The sequence below is a fragment of the Strongylocentrotus purpuratus genome, unplaced genomic scaffold, assembly GCF_000002235.5.
Source record: "Strongylocentrotus purpuratus isolate Spur 01 unplaced genomic scaffold, Spur_5.0 spur5_scaffold_19, whole genome shotgun sequence".
Taxonomy (NCBI): Eukaryota; Metazoa; Echinodermata; class Echinoidea; order Camarodonta; family Strongylocentrotidae; genus Strongylocentrotus; species Strongylocentrotus purpuratus.
In genome coordinates, this window is record NW_022145604.1 from 26,938,033 (window position 1) to 26,965,392 (window position 27,360).

At 37.6% G+C, this 27,360-nt stretch overlaps 1 protein-coding gene across 1 annotated transcript in view; it reads left to right on the forward strand.

Moving 5' to 3' along the window:
- The window catches only part of LOC577102, an 86,511-nt gene that overhangs the window by 49,137 nt on the left and 10,014 nt on the right, over positions 1-27,360 (forward strand). Inside the window, exons 2-4 of the mRNA XM_030989879.1 lie at positions 22,623-23,139; positions 25,526-25,639; positions 27,197-27,288. Coding sequence (XP_030845739.1) covers positions 22,623-23,139; positions 25,526-25,639; positions 27,197-27,288 — 723 coding nt within the window. The remainder of the gene's footprint in view (positions 1-22,622; positions 23,140-25,525; positions 25,640-27,196; positions 27,289-27,360) is intronic.

A 27,360-nucleotide genomic window follows, 5' to 3' on the forward strand; every position in this document is an offset into this window, starting at 1 on the left:
AACATCTGTATCAAGAGGGGATGTCGTTGTGTTGACCGCTCAAGAAAGCGAAGGTGAAAACCATTCTTTGTATTGCGTGACAAAATATGTGGTATTTAGGTTATTCTCCCTCTCCTTCTCTCTCTCTCCCTCTCTCTATCTCTTTTCGATTTTGGAGGTGACTCACGTGTAACTGTTAGCCACTCACCTGCTTTTAGACACCCCCCCCCCCTCTCTCTCTCTCTCTCTCTCTCTTTGTGTATCCCATCTCTCGCTGTGTCATTGCTCAAGTAAATCCTTCTTCCTGAATTACAAATAGTATCAATTCTAGAACATTATGTAGCATGATAATAATTGATTTTACTTCTTTAATCCTTAAAACTTTAATAAGAACTTATACTCTTCCTACATTTGTTTGTTTATAGATGTGTGCTTAGTGGGCATCTGATATTTATCATCAGCGTGTAACATGATAAATGTTCCTACCTGTTTAATAGAAGAAGACAGATTAGAAGAGAAAGAGAGGAAGGGAGAGGGAGAGAGAGAGAGAGAGAGAGAGAGAGACAGACAGACAGACAGAAAGAGATGGAGAGAGAGAGAGAGAGACAGACAGACAGACAGAAAGAGATGGAGAGAGAGAGAGAGAGAGAGAGAGAGAAAGGACATAAATGGGCATTCTCGTTTGAGTACTTTCTCAAGAAAGTCTTAACATGTTGAAGACTCTCTCATATCAAAATTGACCGGGGGCTTTGTACCTAAACATCCACCTTACCCGTTCAATTATGGCAGACCAAAATTCAATATTCCGTCCTGACCCCCAGATTATCTCCCCAAAGAGGGTGCTCTTAATACCTCCTAAACAAGATTTGCGAGATAAAACAAGGTAGCCGACACTGTCTGGTATTCCAGTCACGCGCTCTCGCGTTTTGAGTAAATAGTACACGGTACACTCGTTTGAAGTGTGCCTTTTACATGTTTGCCTGTGCTACGTGATATTCGCCACTACAAAGTGGCGGATAATAAGTGGTCAAATAGAATAGAGGCATGTTGCGGAAATACATCCAGAAAACAGATCTCCATCGCATGTCAAATGGGTATTCACCCTCGCCCGATTTGTTTTGGTACACGAAACTAACATCTTTGACTATACTTTCAAGCCCATGTCGAATTTATAATTGAAAATGTCAGAATGTGGTTACATATTTAATCTGCAAAACACGACGCATTCTCGAATAATTATTGAATGTTTACAACTATTATGTCGTCATTTAACGTCCCAGTGGCGTGTACTGCGATATCGATCAAGTTAATCTACAGGTGTACTAGATATATTGTATCCCTAATGATAATTATCTCCAGAGCTGATCTATGAAATGACGTGACGGAGCATCAGAGGTATAACACTAATTTGACTTGGACTACACTACACAGGTCAACTTTGGGGGCGCTGCAATGAGCTTACTTGAAATACAAACTTTTACTACGCATAACATTTCAACAAAAGATAAGACCCCCTAAATAAACTAGCAAGAAATGTGTTCGTTTTCCGGCGGGTGTATGGACACCGGTAGTCACGTTTCAAACTATATATATATATATATATATATATATATATATATATTTACCGAGAGAGAGAATAAGAGAGAGAGAGAGAGAGAGAGATAGAGAGATTGAAAGAGAAGATTACAGATACATTATTTTGGAACTTTTTTAAGGAGTTTCTCTCTACCATTTCCTGATGCAGATATTCAGTCATGCCTTTGTTTAACTTCCGATTCATTAATTTTATGTGAATATTGCTTCTTTTTCTATATCAAAACGTTTCCCCTAATTTTCAACACTGTGAGCGCGGGCACATATACATGTCGTCAACATTGTTGTGTTTGGATAACGTTTTACGTCATATCATAAAGTTGACACATACTGTTTTGACCACCAGGTACCAAGTACTAACTACAAATATTACACGTGGACATGACTAAGTGTACAATATTGGGAAGATTGAAAAACCAATTACCTAAAGTACGTTTATAGATGGGGTACAAAAACTAGCTGTCAATATGAGTTTCTCATTCAAAGTGATATGTATCGCAGTTGACATTTTAATGTAACATGCGATTCAAACCGAACAATAAACTAGACAATTATGCCATTAATTCTGAAAATGATGTGATGATTGGAAAGTAACGTATGCATTACGTTATCAACACATTTAATGAAGTTGAGTGCAGACTGTTTGTTTATCCTTGCTCATGTACTTAATAATATCATTTTCCCCAATAACACTGTCCTCCACGGCATGTGCAGATTGGCCAAATTAATGATTTTGAAATAACAACAACAGTACTACAAAAACACAAGAAAAGTGGATTCCAATCATGTCGCCTAATGGTAGTGCCTATAATACAGTGACATGATTTTTATATGAAACGCTAAGTCTTTTCTCCTGTATTGATATTCCAGGCTAATGCGTGCACTTAGTGCTAAATTTCCCAATATGTCATGATTATTATAGGTCGCAAAGACTTTCGGAAAATTTATTCCAGTACTATGTTCATGAGTTCAATACCCTGCTTGTATACACCGTAGAAAGCATATTCTGATAACGTAATAATATGTCAATGCAATGTGCACACTTTTCAACGGGTAACGAACAAGAATACTGAAATAACTTCAAGTCATTTTACTGAAAGTCTTTCATTGTACATGTTGAAAACCGGTTAATGTAATTTGCATGTAGTGCTTCTGTCAATGTTACGTAAGAAAGCTGCATCATGTGTTCTATTAATTATTCTAAAACTCTCTTCAACCATACAAGCATCTTAATTAAGAAACTGCATGTAATTATTTTTAAGAATATTTCTCAAAAGTTCCGTGTTTACCAGAAAGGATGGAGATGTGTAGTGCTCTAATACACCCCTCTTAAGTCTGTATCATACGTGTATACCTTCACCAAGTTGTTGCCACACCTTATTTCTACAGTGTATACGTCACAACTTCAGAAGCTATCATTGAATGATGTGATGCACAGAGATGTATTCGATAATGAATTGAAACTCAGAAATGAACAGACTATGGAAATTTTCCAAGGACAGAAAAGTCAACAGAATGATAAACTTAATGACATGGTGTCCAAGCTTTCCTGAAGCTATGACGATGACGGACAATAAAAACCACAATTTTCCCCACTTGTTTATTCGGTCTTCGCCACACGCAAGCTAAGCATTAATATTTCATCAGAACTTTTTCTGTGTGCATTTTCTTTAGTTGCCATCCTGAATTGTGTTCATCTGTATTCAGCTTCTAAAAAGCTACAAGGAAGATAACAAATAACTCGGCGAGGTGCCCTGGAGAATTGAGAAAATGTCATCCAATGGATACAAAACCCCGTAGAATCGGTAAAAGGAGATTTGAATAGAAATCAGGATTACAGGGATCTTGACTGGCATGAAATGCATCATCTCTATTTCAGCCCACTTTCCTTTTGTGGGCTTATTGACAGAAGCACTTTATTTCTCTTTTAGAAGTATTTATCCGTATAGATGCTAACTTCTCTCGTGTTCTGTATTAACAGAGAATAACACCTGTTGTTTGAGTGCTATTCCATCCAAATCGTAAAGCAACAGCATGGCTGCTGAGGACTTCTGAATAAAAAGTTGCCAATGTTTTAATCTCACCGGAACTTTATCGGCCTCTGAAGAAAGTGAAAACTCTAAGTGTTTTCAATTTTTCAAATAGTAAGAAAGATTTGAAGATTCTTTAGTAAATTCCCTAAATCGGTATTAACGGTGAGAATTTAAAATTTGAAAACGAAATCCTCTTCATCTGGATTTGCCTAATACTTCGTAGGCGTTCGCTTTAAAGTCTTACTACTTTTAATCTTTTGGAAAGAAATATTTCAAGTTGTGAAAAGATGAAATCTATTTATTCCCAAAGCACGATTTTATTGAATATTCATCCCACCAAATTTATTGCCAACTGAGTAAATAATCCGTTCAATCGGATTATTTACTTCACTAAGAAAAAAACGAAAATAGCTAGCCTCCAATGAACCTATATAGCATCCCCTTTTTTTCCTTTTAGGATTATAGTACAAATCGTCCATAAATGCAGTTTGTTTTAAACTAAAAACTCGGATCGTACACATCAGATACCATTTTTTGTGATTTATTTCTTAAATCAAATGCACATGAAATCGGTCAAGCTAGTCACTATCCTCACTTAGTCGCCTACTACGGGCAGTGGGGTTGAATAGTCCAAAATGACCACTGCTGCGTTACTTGTCCCGTTTGCGGAGGACTTTCGTTGTCCGCGGAAATCGTCTGTCTCCTGATATGTCTATATTGTTGTTATTTTTGTTGTTGTTTTTATAGACGTTTATTGTTCAATTTTAAATATCGCTCCCTTCTTAATAGCCTGTGATATCAACGCCATACTTCATTTCTGAATTTTGTTATTAGCGTTCAAAAACAATCCCCATAGTATCCTTTTATATCACGTGATCTGAAACGTGACGTACCTCAGGGATACATTTACCCACCTTAGGTACTTGTATCCGCAAGCCATGCATGGTAAGAATAACGGCGAGTGTCTTTTGAGGGATCTGACCGTATTAGTCTTGACCTTAAAGTGGAGCGAAACTATAGGGTTATATAGAATCAGTCAACTTGTCTGTGGGTGTGTGTAAGCGTGTTTGTGTGTGAGTGTGTATCATAATTTCTTACTGCGAAACAAGTGTGTCATCCTTTCAGATAAAAGGTATGCTACGACTTCCTTTTCTTTTTTTCAGAGTGGCTACATTGATGGCTAAAGTATGCGAAATTATTTATTTATGGTTTGAAGAATCCACGTGCTTATTGTAAATTTCAAGGTGAAAGATAATTTTTGTTATAACGTGTTAAAGTATTTCTTGATTTCGTAGTTTTCCAAGAGCGAAACATCGCTTTTAACGAAGAATGAACTTCCTTCTCCCCCCCCCCCCCGGATTGTAGGTAGGCTGCACATATTTTTTCTCTTCATTTTTGTCCAAAATCTCAGTGTACCACAATAGAATTCCATTTTAATCTATTTCATAAAAAAAGTTCCCAAAGGAAATGATCATTGGTAGGTAGATGATAAATGAAAATCTTCGTTTTCATTTAACTATTATCACGTAAAAGTTTATCTAACAACGTCTTTTTTTTAGCTACCTTTGATCTTGATTGAAGAGAAGTGTTCATCCGTAGAAAGCTCCCCCCTCCCAGCCAGTTTTGTCGTTTGGAAATGTCTCATATTTATTTCATGATCATGATATCAATTTCAAACTCTGCATCCCGTTCTAAGTATCAGAGCACAATATGTTCCGACAGGTCTGTTGAAATGCTATTAGGATGCTTATAGAGAGAATAAATATAACGATTATGAAATAATCTCGCTGCCCAAGGCTATCTCGAAATTGTTTTGATCCATCATTTAGGGGGAAAGACATGTCTCCCGTTGTAGGCTTGTAGCTCAGTACATGTTCTATGAGACGGGACAAATTCGACAGAAGGAAGGAAATTACATAGCTATGATTACCGTCAGCAATCTCGGATATTAATAATTCATGGAGAAGAAAAAAGAGACGAGAACCAACATTTGTTTAAGATGACACTGTGTGGAATATTGGCACAGAATAAAACTTTAAGAGAGAAAAAAACCACGACAGACGCGATGGCTTGTTGGTAGATCGGTGCGGTCTTGTAACCGGGAGGTGCTGGCCGATGGTAAGCCATTATTGCTCTTTACTATGTCCTTCGGATATGAAGTATAGCCGTCGATCCCCTTGTTGCTTACGTATACGCATATACATTCTTTCTTTGCAGTGAGCTAAAACAGACCAACAACCTAAACCTTAAGACTGATATGAGATGAGGGATTTGGTGCAAAATAACCCTGAACGAATTATCTGGGTCAAATAATTACGCGGAAATACTGGGGATTTGTAGGTTATTGATATTTAGAGGAGACTCTGATAACTGACATTTCGAGTTTAAATTTTAGAGACGGTGCTAAGATTCCCCAGTTTATGGTGATGATTCTAATGTAATTTAAGATGGAAACTTAAACTAGAAATGTCTCTTTAATATAGCGCTTTACGTCAAATTTCTCTGTTTAAGCCGTGGATAACAAAGCTAGATAAATGCATGTTATTTCGTACTATTTTTCGAAAGAAATACAGAACAGAATCAAACCATATTATCACCCACAACGTCACAGGCTCATCTCTCACAAACTGAAATCAGCTTTCAATTAGTATGAACGCAATATGCAGTAGAATTTATTTAAATACGATTATGAACATATTTCATGATGATCGTTGAGTACTAAATAGGGGGAAAAGTAAGATGCTTTTAATATCATAATTTTTGAAGCATCATAACGGTGGTAGCCTAAAAGGTTGAATTCGTTTTCAACAGCATTACAAAGATCCTTTGAAATGCCAAATTTTAATAACAAAGAGAAACAGAGAGCGTTTGTAAGAAAAATAGATATCTTGCGTACATTCACGCTTAAAACTAGGTATTAAATTTCACTTTCGTTTTGCGTAGTTTTTGCAAAAATAAGTATCGATTAAGCTCGTATAGAGCGATTCCGAGAAAAAGTAATCTCTGATATTGAAGTTAGATTACCAAATACAATTAACATTCTTGTATTACATTTTGCTTTATCCCAATAGAACGGAGTTATCTATTAAAAGGTAAACAAAAAGCCAGTTTGATATATCAAAGAAAAATAAGCGGGAAGTAAAAAGACGGCTGAAAATATGATCATGAAAATTGTAAGCCTCTAAAAGTAAAGTAAATATTATTTGATTTGTTTTCAATTGTTAAAGAACAGGGTAATATTTTATGGGGGGCTGATAAACGAATATGAGGTGCATTGTCGAAATGCTATTGTTTTATTTCGGGGGAGGGGGAGAGGGAGGCGCTTTCTCGTACTTCAATTTATGTTACAACTGTGAAACGAATTATTGTTCTAGATTTCAAAGAGGGCGTTTTAACATTAGCTCTTATCGTGCCACAGGGCTAATCCCCATTGTGCCAAGCCCCAAACCCCCCGTGCCAGGTTTACTTTTGAAATAATCTGATTAACGCGATGGTTCTATGAATAGCACATGCGAAACTCATAGCACAGTCCAATGACATGAACAATAATTGCTATTACGAATGCTTGCAATCATGCACAAGGCAGTTAAGTAATGGTTTGCTCGCATGTACAAAGCACTTTAACTGTAGCGTGCATGCAGCCTTATTGCAGGCTATGAGTTAATCACCCCTGTATTTGGCTGTGATACAACGAAAAGGGAAGTTACCCCCCCCCCCCCTCCTGTACAAACCGTTATTCTGAGCGTTTAATCAATGAATGGTTCACACCGCCACTTTTAACCCTATGTGAGAACATTCCACTAAGACTTAAAACACTCGTTGTCGTGAGCGTTTAATCAATGAATGGTTCACACCGCCACATTTAACCCTATGTGAGAACATTCCACTAAGACTTAAAACACTCGTTATTGTGAGTGTTTAATCAATGAATGGTTCACACCGCCACATTTAACCCTATGTGAGAACATTCCACTAAGACTTAAAACAGGCTAAACAAAACCAACACGTTTACCCATATTTCAATATTACTCATTTGTCACCCCACAACGCTAACGTTTTGTTATACACCCGAAAACATCCTTTAGTTTTCGATATCGCGGTTTTTGTCACGATTGGCCCTTTCATACTCGGTAAGTGCAGTCCGCGAAATATATGCCCATGGCCCTTTTGCGAATATCAGAATCACCATGCATACGCATCTAGATCTAGTGTGAACGCGTCCAGGTAAGGATTAACAAGAATACCGCTGATTTTCCCCGATTACGAAAATTATCATATAGATTGAAACTGAAAATAAACAATTCTAAATTTCTCGCCGGGTAATCCTTCACAGCTACGCTCGGCGAATTGGTGTTATGAAAGATATGAAATTTACCCTGATTTCATAAGTGGGCTCTCTGTAATGAAGTTGCAACGAAGATTGGGAATAGTAGGTGGTATTAGAGGTTAGAGGTATTAAATGCTATTGTCTATCCCCGTAACCTTGACGACGAGGTCAATCCTTGGTTTGTGACGTAAAACTTGATAACCTGGGTTTCTCTCTCTCTCTCTCTCTCTCCCTCTCTTTTTAAATGTTAGTGGTAGAAAAGTAAACTTTAAAAGAATAAATTCCCCTTGCGCTCCTCTCTAATTTGAGTCTCATATGGGAGAACCTGGAATTTTTACCCCGTTTTTTTTCGTGATAAATCGATTGAATATCAAGTGGCACAAAAACCATGATTTTTTTTTAAAAAGATAGATCTTTCGTAATTCATCTTATGGATTTGTTTAATGAATTTGAATCAAAATAGAAGAAGACGGAACAAAAATAGATCGATCACTTATTAACAATCACGAACCAAATACGCCTTTTGGGCGAATTATACCAAAAAGATGGATCTATTTTTGAACGACTCACAGGGTTGACTAATGACAAAGCAAGAAAAAGCCAATTCCGGAGCTAGCCAAACACTGATATTTGGAAGATCCTTCAATTTCTTCAAGATTTATAATAATGATAGATTTTGATCGATGTTTAAATTTTTCGGTGTTCGATTTCTCTTTAGATTAGATTAATTAAAATCATCTATCTTGATGTCAGATTAAAACCATTTAATTTATCGAGCATTGCGGGATGTAGTCAGGCTACTTTTCTCGCACTCCGACTCGTTTTAGTTACTGAATATCTGAAATGGAAATTACAAGTATATCTCTTTCCTTTTCCGGATCTCTTCTTTCCTTTTCGTACGGACAATTGACAATTTCGAGGAGATCATTTACCTCACATTCTATCTGTCTCTGCCTTCCCCTCTTGTATATCTTCTTAACCTAACGCCTTATGTTCCTTTTCTTCTCTTATCTGCACTTTCCAACAAAAAGGAGACGATTTTTTGGCCTCGACGAAATGCTTATCAATTACAACCCTTCGGTGTTTTCTTCAAAAATCTATCTGTACCCTCGTGTGTCGATATGATTATGCCCCCTCGTTATTTAAGCTGCAATTCTAATGTTATTCGGAATAATATCTACCCCCGGAGGTGTTGAGAGGGTAGGTGGCATGGATGTATCAGTCGTTCCGTGCTTGGAATATCGCTTCTTTTCCCTCACCGTTCGGGCGACGACATTTAACAGACGCCAAAAGCAGATTTAACAGTTTATGAGATGTCTCCCTCTGGTATCTCTCTCTCTCTCTCTCTCTCTCTCTCTCTCTGTCTTACGCTCTCTCTCTCTCTCTCTCTCTCTCTCTCTCTTTCTCTCTCTCTACCCTCTCTCTCTTTCCATTTCTCTCCCTACTCTATGTATTGATGTTTCTCTTTCCCTCCACCCCCTCTCTTATCCATATTTATCTTTATCTGCCCCCTTATTTCTACCCGTTTTTCCATCCTTCTCATGTCATGTATATTTCGTTACTTTTCTCTCACTCTCTTTCTTTCTTTCTTTCTTTCTTTCTTTTATTATTTCCTCTCTCCCACTCTGCTCCGTATTACCAAGTACACTACTACCTGTGAGAGGACAGTTCTCGTATTGTATGAAATATCTGTACCGCATCGATCTGCCTTTTTGTCAACCATGTACCTCCAGAAAACATGATGCACCCAATTAATTCAATAAACAAAAAATAGCAGTCAAGCATCATTTGAGATGATTGACAACTACAAGTAGTAATCCTAATGCATTCAGCTAGAATCAATGCCAATTCCAAGCTTGGTTGATGAAATTGCCCCCATGGTTACGACCAAACACCCTACCAAGGGGGGCTTTGTGGATCTACCCCTTCTTTCATTACCGCTCGATCCCTAAGCTCTGGTGCTGTACGTGGGGCATTTTTAAAATCGCGGTTCTGTTAAAGGGCAAGCGGCGCGAAATGTCATTCTTGATGTTGAGGATCTCGCGAAGTGCGTTGAAACACCCATGAGAGCTAGCCGAGATGTATTGGACTGTGTCTTTAAAGCGTCAATTACTGTGATTTCACGCTTGACGTTGAGTCCAATCAATAAAATTTCGATTCTATGCATGCGGGATTATTCAGTTCGGTGGCTGTGCGTGTACGGAGAGGCGATGCCAGACGCACTTTAGCGTGATTGTAAGGACTCACGACATTTTGAAGTAATTGTGAAGTAATGGCCCTAACTGGAAGATTTAGACGAATATTCTGCTAAAATGTTGTTTAAGTAACTGTTCGTGTAAGATGTACTTATCATCCGGTCTAATACCCTCTCATCTTTGTATTTGCCTCTTTATAAACCTTCCCTACGTAAGAGTGGCCTCACTTCGTGCTTTTGCCGTTCTTCCCTTATACTGCTAATCCTACCATTTGCCTTCAGAATATGAATCCACGCATCATTAGAACAAAAAAAATACTGTACCCTTTTCTTCGACTGTCCTTGCGGGATTTTTTCCTACTCTGACTTACAGTTGTTTCCAAAAACGATTTGTGATATTAATTACAACCTTGACAGTAGAAAATGGCAAGCGAATAATCCCTTCCCTCATCACTGTATTCGTATTTGGAATGTATCCCCATCTCGTGTTTTAAAGAAGTTATTACATTTCCAGATAAATGTTTAATACAGTCAGTTGATCCTGTTGATTAGCTCATTTCAGTTTATACCATTTTTGCAATTTGAGTTAATTGCAAAATCATACACTCATGAAACTTGTTCCCTCCGTCCGCCTGTATCATTTTATTAGTATGGTTAATGCATTATTGACTTAATTTAGATAAATTTTAATGCTAATGCATTAAAATGTATCATATGAAATGAACATACGAGAAGAAGTAGCATATTGCCATCATTGTTTTACTTGAATTTTTCACATTGTTTACGTCCCGTTTCTTCTTTGAAGCTATGAAATATTAAAATACATTTAATTTACAAATGCACGTCCTTGAAAGTAACTCGAAATAACTCCCAGTTTTCTTCCAATTTCGGAGTTAAGCTTAAGCTGAAGGATTGCCCGGGAAGACAAATCGTGTAAAGTTTATCAAAATTTCACAAGGATATTAATGCTAGTAGTTACCATGGCAACGCATTTCAATACTTAACATTCGTCATACTTTAACCAGGTATGCCTTCCAATTAGGCTTTGCTGATTTTCATGTTTATAAAAACAACATTTTCCTTGTTGTACTCTCTTAATTTCTAGGACTTATTTTAAAGTCCAAATAATTTATTCTAAAGCCAAGGGGGACTTGGATCAGTGACAATCAGTGACAACCGTGACTGATCCAAGTCCCTCTTGGCTTTAGAATAAATTCTTTGGACTTTAAAATAAGTCCTAGAAATTAAGAGAGTAGATAGCATGAATGTATGTATATTCGTTTATAAATACGGTTCTTGGTCGATCTACACTTTCTTTTATCGTGTTTTAAGCGTGAACAATGCTCTAACACCGAGCGCTGTACCAGGGACTTTTCTTCCAAGTCCCTGGCTGTACGAAGGGCGTTCTGTGAAACCTTTGAGGATGCAAAAAAAATGCATCAGATAAACAAGTTGGAGAAAGTTACATGCATTCAAAAAGTGATAGGAAATATATGTCTCCAAACCACTATAACACGGAATAAAGATTTTACCCGTGTTCTTGCACTTGCAATTTCATTAATGTGATTGCAAGTGTACACGAAACTTGATTTATGTGGAACAAGTGGATTGTTGGTTACTTCTTTTATATTGCTTGTGTAGTGGCGGTATTATTTATAAAATGACACCAAACCATTCATTGAATGTTTTATATCGGAATTCTAGCAAAGACCCTTCCCTCTTTAAAACAGAATATTCTACATTGCCCCTCCACGCCCAGGAGAAGGTATGGTAGTCAAATTAAAACAAAAATTGTATCAGACGAAATGGTTCTCTGGATAGATTTGCTTTCGAGGACTTAAGCTAAATAGCCGTTGTAGAGTGGTTCATTCACTTGAACTTCAATCAAAAGGTTGAGGGTTCGAATCCCAACACAGCATCGGAGGACAATCTAAAACATTCTGACCGGAAAATTGATACTGTTGGCATGGCTGGAGAGCGTCTGGCGTATATGAACGCTAGAATAGTCCAATATTACTTCAGTTACTAATAATTAATTTCTGCCGCGGCGTTGACACAGTCATTATGTATAATCCCAAGGGAGAAGGATGATTTATGTTTCGGCTTCATTTGCGAATATCAAACATATAAAACATGAATGTCGTTAAGAGCTTTGGCGCTTGATGATAATGTTACTGCGTATTCATTTTATGGATCCACTGCAGTCTAATTATTTAGTACTCATGTTATGCATGATCAACAAAACAAAATGTTTTCGTCTAAATACGTGTTTTCCATCACGAGCTAATGGAAGGTGATGCATTTACGCTGGCCACTAGCTGCTGTGGAACAACTTCTGTAACTGTAAGTAAGTGCTGGAGATAGTAGTGGTGTATTATTACTTTGATTAATGTAGCAATCTGCTTCTTTTTAATTACAGCCCGCCTACGACACTGTGAATGATAAACAGAGGTACAGGCAATCACAGGGAAGTGAAACAAGAGATAGAGAGAGAGAGAGAGAGAGAGAGAGAAGGGGTGGGCGGTGTAGATATTAAAAGAGATACAGAGGCAGGAAGAAAGTGAGATAGGGGTTGGGATAGAGAGAGAGAGGGGAATGGATGGATATATATATATATATATATAAGAGAGAGAGAGAGAGAGAGAGAGGGGGAGAGAGATAGAGAGGTAGGAAGAAAGCGTGGGTAAGATAGACTCACAGAGAGGGAGAAAGATAGAGAGGTTCAGTGGGACAGTGAACGAGAAAAAAATGAGAAAGTGGAAGAGAGATATAGACAGCAATATAGAAAATGATGATGAGATAGAGAGAGAGAGAGAGATATATATATATATAGCTGAGTTGGGAAGATTGGATGAAGATTCACAATGACAGACATGACATAGAGACAATGCTCAGAGGAAGAAAGGCGGGGGTTAAGAGAGATAAATGTAGATATAAACAGAGACGGAGATTGAGAAGGAAATACAGCTAAACAAATAGACAACGAGCGAGGAACAGTGACAGACAAGCTAGAAAGAATCTCTTACATGGGAAAGATGGTAGAGGGAAGAGGCATTGAGAGGGTTCTTTTGACGGTTAATGGTTCACATGCATTCGATATGTTTTTTGCACATAACTAGTATTATTCCTTGTTACGCGCCTTGATCAAATCATCAATCCCGCGTTTGGCAGAAGGAAGGATGCGATACGTTTAAGAAATTTCTCTTTGAGTAGCAATGAGACACAAATCTTTTATGAGTTGTCGCGAGTTAGTCTAAAGTTACGCCCTTAAAAATACACACCCACACCCTCAACATTGATAATTTGTCTACTCTTCAAAAAAAGGTTATTTTCTATTGTCAATGGAAGGACTTAATTTAAAATTATTTTCTGATGATTGTCACTTACTGCCTTTTGCCAGGGAAGGATGTGATTGGTTGAATGACAGCGTTGTTATTGGGGAGCGACCAAGATGAAGACCTCAGCAGGTTGTTGCTGAAATTGTTCTTTTCAATCACATCGTTGTTTCCAAGCACGTTCTGCGTGTTCAATTGTGATGAAACGAGAAAGGTCCACAGCACGCTTCCAAACCCATCCAATCTAAAATAAGAATTCGCCTTAATTATGATAACACCCGTTTCGTACAAGGCGTTACTGATACTGCGTCACCACTTACGCCAACGCAGCCTTTGAAGAAAGCTTGAACATGCGCCAATATTCAAACGCAATAGTTTCACTGTACATTCTGGATGTACGTTTTGTACGAACTCACTCTCATATGATGCGTCAAAGACCGCACCATTTACTGACGTAATCATGCGTCAGCGCAATGACGCATCCTGCGCAATAGGCATATGTTTTTTTCTTCATAACATTAGGTGGCAGGTGTTCATTTTTATCTCATTTGGCTGTCCATACAGTGTTGCATCTCATGCTGCGTTTCCGGTCACATTTCGCATCGTGCAGATAGGGAACTGATAGTATGACATTACGCTGTCCATACGAGCTAAGATGTCTTGGCGCATTCAGAAACGCGGCGTACATGTCACAGTGTATGGACAGCGAAATGTGTTGAAGTAAACACATTTGCATGCCACATGGACAAAGCAGTGAATACTGTTCATTTTCTTGCAAATGTTACTCGACCATCATACAGCCAGTTAAGGGATAATCTTGCCCAATAAAATGATCAGATTACGGGCTTTAATTTAATTCCGAGTTGTGGTAGTAACCACTAACTGAATAATACTCACTTAAATCTGCCAGAACCCATAGTTCTGGTTTATGTCATATGAGCTGTAATTAGCATGATTGGATAGATAATGGAGGATTAGCCGAGCAATGATATGGGTCATTTCGAAAAGTGACATAGGTGTACATCTCCCCACACACTCATATCAATGTAAGTAAAAGTCTTGCTTTAAACACAAGAAGAGTATATTGGACCACATACACATTGGCACTAACACCTAGCAAACAAAAACAATATTTTCAGCTATATTTTTTCATAATTTAATTAGGCCGTTTCAAGAGCAATTTTTAATCGTGTAATATTCTAGTTGTGATATTCTCCGACAAACGAATGTAATTAGATCACAATACTTATTTATCATCTTCATCAGAACTCATCCTTCTCTTTAAGGTGGGGTCTGTGCCCCATCTGTCTTCTTGTAGCATATGAAAGGTAAAGCAAGCGAGAAAGTCTGCATCCTATATACCTATGATGACGCTACCTTATTGGCCGGACTGTCAAATTTCAACTTGAAACTCAAGACATCAATTTAGAACTCACTCCACTTTTGTTTGCCAACGTTCTGCAATGTTTAACCCATAAAAGATGATTGATGCGAGCTCCTTAACTCAACATCGTTGTGTGCAGAAAAATCCAGAAGAGAAATTATGATTATCAACAAGAAAAAAAGAAGGATATCAGCTAGCACGAAATAGGAGTGATTTTGTTTGTTTGTACGTTCTGTTTTTCTTTTTTCTCAAGATTAATGCGAACTCCGTAATTTAAACTCGTTGTATGCAGAAAAATCCAGAAAAGAAATATGATTATAAAAAAAGGATATCAGCTAGCACGAAATGGAAGTTTACTTTGTTTGTTTGTTCTGTTTTGCTTTTTTCTCATGATTGATGCGAACTCCTTGATTCAGGCATGTTGTATGCAGAAAAATCCTTGGAAGTAATTATAGTATTTTAAAAAAAAATGGATATCAGCTTGCACGGAATAAGAGTGTACTTTGATTGTTTGTTCGTTCTGCTTTGCCTTTTTTCCTCATTAGTTACAGTAGGAAAAAGTCTATCGTTTTTCTCAAATGAAATTCCATTTTCCGTAGCTTAAAATTCCAGAGGAACTATTGATCTGTGTCACATGGATGCAATTCTACCTGTACGTGTCCACACTGATATCGACTATAATATACTCTCTGTTTTCTTTTATTTCACTTACTTATACGGGATATAAATTCAATATATGTCTATTACACAAAAACACTTAAATCATGTTTGCATTGATCAGTATACTCCGTATAACTATCGGAATAATACATCTTGTTTTTTTCTTTACAATTACTCTTCGACTGGGAAAATAAGATGCAGGGCATTTACGAAATGGCTCAATAAAAAACATAAAACGTCGTATTTTTCGATTCAATTTGCATTGATAAGAGATGCGAGGCTTGGAGCAAAGCACCAAAGGCGAAACTTGGACGTGAACTGTTATGACTACATTCCGTATACACTGCCGTATTGATTAGAAAGTGGCTTTCTAACGTGCTTTTTGATTGCTATTTGCCACGAGGCCCGAACCCTAGCTGACCGTTCAGAGAGAGAGAGCGTGACAAACATGTTGAGGCGAAGACGTACATTTCCTCTATTTTGTGGTGAAAGTTTACAATGAACATGATGAATTTTCAATATATCATATGACCAAAGTATAAAAAGTGGATAAAATCCATACTCTGACGAAAATGTTTAGAATTGAATGAGCACCAGTGAAATGAATCCTCTTAATTCATAACTGGTTGCTAGGTGCATCGTCTGTTCAAGACATTAGCAATATTGGCTTTGCATCTACTTCTATCTATATAGTTATTTGTGATCCGCTGGTACTACTTGCACTAGCCAGCCCAACTAATGAATCCATGAATTTCGTTCATTGTCTTACATTGCTTATCGTTCCCACAATGTTTGTTTCCCATTCAGTATTCTATTCCTATTTATCAATTCGTCAAATGCATGTCAAGAGCGGGAAAATAGGGAATTGGAGAGTGAGGGAGCCGGGGGATAGAAGGGAGGGAGAGAAAAAGATAGAGAGAAAGGAGATAGAGAAAGCAAGATAGAGGGGAGAGATAGAGAGAGAGAGAGAAAGAGAGAGGGAGAGACGAAGGGGGGGGGGGTAATTCTACGCAGATACCAACATTATTAGTATAACATAACGGCAACGGAATATGCCAATCAACATGACTATAACCTTATTCTCATCATCATCACTTGAAGAAAAAGAAAATGGAATGGTAACCTACCAAATAAAACAACTTTTTCCTTTTTTTCATCCAGACCCATTTTAAAATGAACCCATCATCTTCCATTAACCGCGTACCAAGGAAATATACATGATCGAGAACACGACACTTTTATTGCATTCATAAGTTGAAATATGAAATGTCAATACACACGTTAATAGATGAGTGACACGCGAACGCAGAGAAAGCGGAAAATCATGCGTACACAATTCTGAGATAAAAGCGGGTTTTCCATTAGGCTCTCCGGTACTCACTTCCAACGATGGCATCATTTGATCTGTAGAAAAAAGAGGAAATTCCTTGTGGCGGTAATTACCTGTTTGAAAATAATGTGTGTTCTACCAATAGACCAGTTCACGGTTAGCACATGGCTGCAATGACCCCGAATATCCACAGATCTTCAAAACATGAAGAGGTCCCACTTTGTACATTTTGAAATTATCACTCCTACAGCGATGGAGATGCTGCATACTTAGCCTTTGTTTCCCCTTTTCAAAGAATACTTCCACCTGTGTATCATGGAGTGCTCTGCTTGTGCATAAATGAATAATGATTACATAACTTTCATGAGCACGTATCCAGTATTCCGTCTCCGTGTATTTCACAATTTGTTCTGCAATGACCTTGATCTGCTCATGCTCAGACTGCAACCGTGAACTGGCTTATTGCAGTTTATATCCGAAATGTAACAACGAAGATGGGGGTTTGTAAGGGCTATGACGTTGCACCCGGTGTGTTATTTGGCTGACGTAGCACTCCGTCAGCGCCTGACGCAGTCTTTAATTGACGCGAATTCTGAGGGCTGATACAACAAATCAAAAAATGTATGTGGAACAATAAGATAATATATACATATTCATGTAGCACCTAGCAGTAAACATAATATTTATTTAAAAGATAAGGACATAATAAAAGCAATACAGAGATTATCACCTGTGCTGTTGACAGCCACAGCAGTAATACGAATTTGGCTTAATTACGTAATAGGAAGAGTTAGGTTGGAGCTTCTTTTTGAAAGTGTTATCTGTGTTACGTATACGGATATGTTGTGGTAGAGCATTCCTTCCATACAGCCGGTCCTGCGTATGAGAATGAGCATTCGGCTGCCGTTGTGTTTCTTCGTGGGATTTGAAGTAATGTTTTATCGTTCTGTGAACGGAGATGACATTTGGAAACTGGGATGATCAGTAGGTCAGACAGGTAATGCGGAACAGTACTCATCAAGCATTTGTAGATAAAAAGTGCCATTTTATATCCACTTTATATCACATTTTGATATTGCATAAAACCGATCACTTGCCAAGTCTTTTCCAGGTCAATCATGGACAGCTTATCATCGATCGCGCGATGCCTTACATTAAGAATCTACGTGTATATATTATTAGGGCTTTGCATATTCCCGGATTGGTTTGGATTAGATGGAAATATCATTACAACTCAATGAATAATACCATGACATCGTATCTGTCAGTATAACCTTGTTTTACAATGTCATAAACTAGCTTTCTAGGTAAAATATGAAAAATTGAATAATAATTGTGCCTTTAAGGGACGTTCTTTCCAAGATTCGGAAAAGAGGGAGATGCATGCAGAGTTCAATTAAAACAAAATTCTGTATTTCTTTTCTGAATTTCATAGCTGCTCTGATTTGCATTTTGTTCAGATTTCGGTCGTGTCCCCTCTGGGATTTCATTTAAGATCGAGATAGGTTCAGCCTGCACAATCAGTCAGCTTCCATGTGGGCCATCTCTGCTTACATGTCCCTTTGTATTCGGTCCATATCTATCAGGAATGAACAACGATTTGATGGAAAAGATAGTGAGTTCGTAGGAAATCGGTAACATGGCCAGGAAATTATCCCTTGCATAAGGCACACAAACAATGACTAAGTTGAACAGAGAAAGGAGTTGTCTCTTTAATTATTGTTGCCGATGTAACACTCAGAGGCAGACGTGTAAAAGCGTTAAGACCTGCTAGGTTCTAGCTATAATCATAATGTTTTCAACCAGTGAAGAAAACATACACGCGTACGCTTTCGATAGATCACTATGTCTTCATATCAGTTCATCACTTAAATTATGATATCAATGTTTATGTATCACACATTCTCGAAGAAACGCCAATTTGAAATTCTATATTTTGTTTCTATTTGTTTTGAATATTTCCCCCCTTTAATAGTTTATACAACAATTCGCGTGAACTCGCAAATATTTCCAAGTCAAATTTGGGGACGTTCTTTATAACCACTCTTTAAAGTCTGTAAAATGTATTTGTTATGATGCCAGCCATTTGCTTACCCCTCCTAGTCAATTAACCTTCGATTTTTAGGCGAAAGTGTCCGTGCTAATATTGTTTTGAATTGGCACTGAAGTTAACCGGGAAGAGATCTCAACGTCTTTGCGCCCTCTGGCGGTAAGCACTGGGTTCGTGACGAGCCCTTTCCCGTGCGGAAATCAATTTTCTCAAGACTTGAATAGGTATAGGGGGAGAGCGGCAGGCTGGGCCGCTAGAATACGACGGTTTTCTTAACCCCCTTTCAGAAGTTTCTTTCTAGATTAATCTAAATGTGCGTCTACGATCAATAGCCCCTAGGATTGTAAGTGATGAGTTCTAATTTCATCTGGTGGTGTGTGGTGTGGTCAAATAGCCAATGAAACCGTCCAGGGGTAGAGCCAGGGATTTTTCAAGGGGGAGTCAAAATTCAAAACACCAAAAAAGACTCTGACAAGAAAGATCACATTGTTGAGGTATTTATTATGGTCTCGAATTTTAAAATTGGGCACAAAAACTAACTAATGAAACCGTTGACTGTTCGGTGGTTTCCTACTATTCCGATAAAAATGAAGAAAAAAAAAGAAGGAACAAATCTATCATGATTGCATTCTTCAGATATCGGATTCTAAAACCGTGTTAGTACACATCTTAAAATTAAAAGTTATTTCTTGTCACAATTTTCATTTAATTGGGAAAGACACCGTCTGGAAGCAATTTTTGGAGGTTGTTCATGAATTAAATGAGATGCAATGCTTCAACTACCGTAAGGTTGGAATGCCCAAAACGAAATGAAATTGACCCAGTCTTGATCAACATCACATGCACTTACACAAGATTACGTGCATGGGACTACACACAAATATTTGCTACAAACAAATTATATAATAAACGTTAAGGTATAGGAAAAGTAATCCTTTCACTGTGTTATTCTTCCAAACTAACTTTTATATCATAACGAAGGAGAATTTCTCTTTTCTCATCTACCATAATTCATCATTCTCTTCAACTTTGAATTCGACTATTCAATCACTGTCTATTTGTTTTATAATGCTAGTTTACCCTTAGGTTTTCCCCAAGACATAATATTAAGTACAATTGATTTATTGCTTGCGTTTGTTTGTATACATTCTATTTTCCAATCTTCAGCATTAGGATAAATGAAATGTATATCAAATGCCCATACGAACATTATTTTATGCTTGAAACTGTTCTCAGGGCACTAGATGTCTGGCCTTTATTTTCCTAATTTCGACAAATTATGCGATCCTCCGGCTGCGTAAACAATCTACACTTTCCTTTACGAAAAATAAGTTGGGAGGGCATCAATTTGTTTGATAAAGCTTTTCAATGGAAATTCTACTCACTGGACAAATATGGCGAGTTTTTCGTTCCCCGAAAAGAATTTGGAGAGATAGAGGTTTAAATTAATTGCACTGAAAATACAGATTGCTTTGGCATCAAACCAATTTGCCAGCAATGTACCTCAGTCTAGTGCGTTATATTGAGCTGATGGTTCAGAGGGGATGGAATATTAGGGTTCTTGGATTTGAGCAACGATACGGCAGCCATGTCCTTTAAGAAGGCATTCGTCTATATTTCCCACTACTGACCCAAGCGTAGAAAATGGATTATTGGTTGAATATATACCCTGAAACATCGGGTACTGGAGTTAGATGCAAGGTAATAAGTTTCAAACCATTTTGGAAACGCTTTATTGTTTTATACTCTACATGTCGGTTTTAAATCATTCTACAATCAAACTGATTATAGAAAACATATAAGGAAAACTGTTATTACATTTACATCGACACACAGTAGTTTTACATGGCACAGTTTAAAATATATATGATTGTATATAAACAAAACAATATATACTTTACATCATAAATATTCGTCTATCGTTACTGTGGCATGTTGCCAAAAGGCAAAACATATCAAGAAACCTTTTTTTTTTTGTTAACTTTGCGTGGTAATTGAAAATGTGATTGAAATTCATAATTTTTCATTGGAATTATTTTACGAAATCTCTTTGGAAGCTCTCCGTATTAATAGCTCGCTAATTTCAATAAATTAAAACATTAGACAATAAGAGAGAGAGAGATACAGAGGAGTAAACGTTTAATGATTATTTTAAAATTTAAAATATGAGAGTCAGGCACATTAAAGTTGTGTTTGATCAGTCGAACATTTCAAGAAACCTTTTTTTTATTTTTTAACTTTACGTGGTAATTGAAAATGTGATTGAAATTCATAATTTTTCATTGGAATTATTTTACGAAATCTCTTTGGAAGCTCTCCTTATTTAATAGCCCGCTACTTTCAATAAATGAAAACATTAGAAAATAAGAGAGAGATACAGAGGAGTAAAAGTTTAATGATTATTTAAAACATTTAAATATGAGAGTCAGGCACATTAAAGTTGTGTTTGATCAGTCGAACATTTGCAACTCTGTCTCTTTTAATATCGGAACCAAGTCTCTATTATTGCACAGTCTTAACGAATATTCGGTTTCTGAAGAAGAAATGGAAGACAAATCTCTAATTATATAACTAGGGCGCAACTATGGGGACATGTTCTCATACCCCCCCCCCCCCACGCACACACACAAACACACATACATAAAATAGATTTGCTTCACGTTTAAAAAAATGGTGTGCTGCTCGCAATGACCCTCCTCTGAATTCACTGAACTGTAATTTATTTTCTTTCTCAACTTAGATTTTTACTGCATACTAGAGTTAATATTCAATGAAAGAGAAGATTAACTTGTAAGAGAAGTGAACAACGATTTGTAAGCTTGTTATACGTGAAAAATTATATGTGAGTGTGGGTTAAAAATTTACAAAGCCCCCCCCCCCCCCCCCCCCCCCCGACAAGGATGGCTCTTCAAACGCAATAAATGTCGAAGTATGCTAAGAAACAGCTAAACGTTGGGGACCATGCACACTTACGTGCTATGTGTCAGTATACACATGTCTGTGTACAGCACAAGCGACTTTTAGCGAGACTGGCCCAACTCCTTATCGTTTTGATGATTCAAAAACTGTACAGTATAAAGCCCATGCCCATGTCTAACAGGACAACAAAAAATTCCAATCGACTCGACACAGTTTCTTTCGAAATGCAATCGCATGACCAGAAGTCCACTTTATCTTTAACAGATTAAGCAAATACATTAAATGCATTGCAAAGCCCCGACACTTTGAATTTGTTTCGTAGGTACTGCCTAAGCCGCTTCCACAATCCCTCATCCGCAAACGAGCTTACACACTCAGAATAAAGCGAGGAGTTAGTGATACCGAATAATGTATTTGTAATAATTCATTTATCGGTTTTCTTTTCTTCCTAAGATTAAGGAATCGTCTTTACCTTTTGAAGAGCAAAAAGTAATGCCGCTTGTAAATGGAATAGGATAATATATTTTCATCAAATTCTCTATGATAAGCCTTGATTATTATCTTTACGTAGGCCTTTTATAATATGTTATATTTGATATTGTATACGATTATATAATTTGTTTTCAGATGTATGGGATGAACGAGATTACGGTTTCGAATTGATTTCGTTCTTTGTTGTTTGTAATATGAGTGATGTAAGTTTCTCGTTGGGAGCATTGACCTCAATTTACTTTGTTTCCAGCGTTAAGGGTTTGCTAGAGTTCATGAAAGCTGGGTTTTAAATTGTTTCGTTTTCTGTTGTTTGTTCTTTGATGTAGGTTCTAACTGTTGGGACGTTGTACCTCCTGCTCACACCGGTACACTGCCAAACGGACCCTGCTGCCGCCACGCCTCCGGCTGTCGGCGACCAGAACCAAACGGCGTCAGCCACTGGCACGACCCCATCTCCAGTCCTCTCTTCTTCCACGCAGCCCGCCCCGTCTTCCACCAATGCCACGCTGCAACTAGGAACACGTGACGGCAACGCCACGTCCATTCCGCCAACGCCCCCAACGTCCGATTCTAACTCAACAGCGCCAAACACCACAGCCAAAATGGAGATGACCTATTTGGTCCGTCGCCCCACCACCCAAGCCCCGACAGATGCGCCTCACACCCCGTCCGAGAATCCGATCGATGAACCGGAGAGCCAGCTGGTGAATGCATCTACATTTGAGGTGATCGTGAAACATCTAGCGGATTCTGAGGGTTATAACTACAGCGACCCAGTTCAACAGTGCGATATCCGCAAATTTCTAGAGCCCATTTACCTTGATAATGAAGCAGACAATGGAGGTAATGGTTATTTCTCACTCACTTCAGTTTCGTCTTCATGAATTCATGTCGTATTCCTCAAGGGGGACTATATTTCAAATAATCTCCTTTACCAAAATAATATTACCTATTTCTGCCCATTCCTCACCTATCTTCTTTTTCGAATGTGTACTAAATTCGAGATAAAAATGGAAAATGGATATCTTTATTTTATTTTATTTTATTTATTTATTCGGTTTAAAAACATCAACACGTAAAGTTCAGGAACTCATAATGGTTGATTTACAATGAAATTGAATAGTGTAAACAAAATTAAACCAAAATATATACACTTAAGAAAAACATGTTGTTTTACACACATGAAAAAAATGGTTACGATTCAATAGGATATTCGTTAAACATGTATACCTGTCAGCTACTGTTCTTGTGAATATGTCTTTTCACACTTTTCCTTAAAATACGATCGCAAAGGTTTTCAAGAAATCAACTAAAGGCCAAAGTCGCTACCCTAGATTTTTGCCTCTAGAGATCATGTTGAGATTACGTAATACATCACTGTAATGCTCCCCCACTTCAATCGGTGAGGGGGCAGGGCTTTTGGAATTACAATCAGTTGATATTCACAAGTCTTTGCGATTCTGATTTAAATTGAGGCAACATGAATCTTACCTAGCTATAATATGATAAAACTTATGATAGATAGAAATTGCCCAGGGGGTGTTTCACAAAGCCCTTTTTCAATGACAAATAACAAAAATCAGTGACAAATCTGCTGATAACCAATCAAAGGCAAGGATTTCAGTAGCTTATAACACAAATTGTCATTTGTCACTGATGACAAGTTTTGTGAATCGCCCCCCCCCCCCCCGAGCGCTGTAATATGTTCCAGCATGAACCTGCTACCGTTTGTCTAGAGTTCATGTGAAATATATCCTCACAAATGTTAAAACAACATGAACAATCTTTTGAATTCGTGGAAGTTCATTAATCATTGGCAGATCTTTCCTACTTGGTACAATATTATGAAGCATGTGACTCTTAGCAATTTCCCAGAGCGGTGTACGGTTCAGCATTTTTGTCCACCATAAATATTTTTTCTTCTTCACACGGTTCGTGTGAATATTTACACAACTTTCCTTTATAAATTGAAGCAACATGAGACGTAATTAAACAAAGAACTCTTTGAGTTCTTCGAATTTAGAAAACATTTGCAGATTTTACCGAGGGAACGCATGATGAAACCTATGGCGAAACTTGTGATTGATATAGATCGCCCAAAGCTCGGTGTGATTCAAGTTACACGCTTCAGAGGTAGATGTATTTCGATGGCGGATCAATGGCATACCCGCTGGACATTCTGTCAGAAATAAGAAATTACGTTCAGCAAAGAGCAAAGTTATGTTTTTCCCTTCTATAAAGAATATGGTTAAAGTGACTCAGTAACATTGCCTCAGATTCTGAAACATAATCCTGGGTTTAGCTCATGCTGCAATCATAGTTATAAACCTTTAGGTCAGTCAGGAATCCCATGGCTTTTACAAGCCGATCGCCTGTCTGATTATCAAGATATTTATGACTTGAAATCGAAATCAAATTTTGCGTTTTCCTAACTTTTTTGTATGTAATACTACAGTCTATTAGGGGAAAGGAGTACGGTAAGACCTGTCACTTAAAGATGTTTCATTTTTTTGAGGCATTTCGTGATCATTTTGAAGCGCAATCTTTTTAGGGCTTCAATATTACACCATTACAGAGAAGGTTAAAGTTTGGTGAAAGTGAAGGGGACAAATAACTTGTGACGGAGATTTCGTCGTTCTCTTTATGTCAGTTGGGAAGGAGGTTCACTAGAAATGTCTACTGAAAGGGATCATTATTTAAACACCCTCCTGTAGAAAATAGTGACGAGAAATATCTGAGATGTTTAAAGCAAACTTTCATGTCACATCTGTTTGTGTAGTCCCGTATACCCATTTCTGTTTGCAATGCATGTTACATTCAACTGCACTGTCTCAACTCCTGTTATGCAATGCATATGTGGTAAATATAAAACCTCACTGTATCATACACCATTTCTTTAAAGCCTATCTGCACTAGTTTAGCCAGGAGGGATTAGACCTCCATGCATCGTCACTGACAGGTGGTTATCTCATCAAAACAGCTCTCAATTAACATAAGAAAAAGGGGACCATGAAGGAGTAACGGTCACCGATTAGGCATTGTTTGCTATAAAGGGCGCAAGTAAGTAGTGCAGTAGGGCTTTAACGAAGTTACATTTAACCCACAGTCTGAGGCACACCGCAAAGCAGGACCCTAACTGACCGATTATGTTCGATTCAAGGTATATAATTGTTTGTTTGGTCTGCAGTCTTGTTGATGTATCACTTCTGAAATACTTTTGATTTTGCAGGTACGTTCTGTCCGAGTTACTACGACGAGATTGTGTGTTGGGTTGCTAGTCCACCAGGTCTGGTTGAGAGGCAATGTCCAGAGTTCTTCAACGGAATCATCTACAACACCAATGGTTAGTTAGAACGTCACGAGTCGGATGTGGAAGTGATAGTGATGGTGACGGTATCGAGTTATGAGTATATGAGATTAAAGAAAAAGTTTAGTTCTGGGAAGAGGTAACATATAATTTTTGAGCGTTTTTTGTTATGCAAGTGTGGAAGAACATCAGATAAAAAATGTTCCGTAAAAAGCATGGCTCTTCAATTGGCTTAATATTCTAAATATGGCATGTAACATCATAAAAATCGGGACGGATTGTTATGCAACATGTTCGTGTAGTCTCATATACATCTTTTTGTGTACAGTGTTTGTAACTGTACCAAGACTGGGCCAAATTTCTTATCATTTTGATGATTCCAGAACCTTGCAGTACACACCAGTACCTATATGCTAGATGATCAACCTTTTCTGATCGATTCCACACCGTTTCTTTCACAATGCAATCGCATGACCAGAACTCAACTTTATCTTTTAGCGCCGATTGTGACATTTATGGTTATACGAGTATTGATGGTGATGAAAAGGATGTTGTCAAAGATTTTGTTAATTAAACCGTGGTCACATTATAGATGATTACGACGAATAATAATGGTTACAGTATCGTGCTTAGAGTGTTTTAACGCCGATCCAGAAGTTTGGGGTTTAAAGGTACTATGTCCCTTTTGCAGCCAACCTCAAATTCTGTAGAACTTTGCAGGAATTATGAATATGTCATGTATGTCCTATCTGTGAAATTTGAACGTTAGCAGTGTCCTAATATTCAAATGATGCAAGGAAACCCGTTTACTCGCTAGACTTCACTGTCAGACACTATTGAGTGACTGACTGGCTTTTTTTCTTCTTTGGTAATAAAATACATAAAATGAGCTGTAATGGGTACATGAGCATGTGTCTACATCAATAACTCACTTCTTGTGATGGCCAAAATTAAACAGATTGAATCTTTGCACAGCATAGATTAGGTACAATGGTCTGAAAATCAAGACTATTACTTATTGGCTCTATAGCTCCTAAGTCGATTTGACAACTAATAGTCGTTATTTTTCCACTTGAAGACATTTTCAAGCCCCACTTTTTTTAGGGAAGTTCTAAATTAGTATTATCTTTCAAATGCCGTTGGAATTTAACCTTTTCATTTGTTTGGCTGCAAATGGGACATAGTACCTTTAAAGGGTGTAGGAAGAGCCTCGTGTAGACAAAAGTATTGAAGATGACGACGATAACAATGTTGACAAATTATTATTGGTGACATTGTGGATGCGGTCGACGAATACCTTTATAATAATGATCGTCGTGATGAATGCGGATAACGGTCATGTATTTATGCTCGCAATCATATCATGATGATGAGAGTAAGGTTAATGACGATTGTGAACTTCATGTAGTGATGACGTTGATGACGACGAGGACGATGATGACAGCGATAGTGATGGTGAAGAATTCGATAGTTAAGTTTCTACTTTAAAGTTTTAGTGTTTGTGTGTGCACTTTAAATGTCCACTGTGTAGTACCTTTAAATGATGTCTTCCCAACTTTCATCTGTTCCCCTTTCATCCGTTTCCTAACACAGACACTGTCACTAGATTGTGCATGTTCAATGGCTCGTGGGGAAATGACAACAAATCGGACTACACTGATTGCAAACCGTTGGTAGATATTAACGTAAGTATTTCTTCTTCTAAGCTTTTCCCAAATATCTTGGTATATCATAACAAAATTGTTGGCTTAATTGTA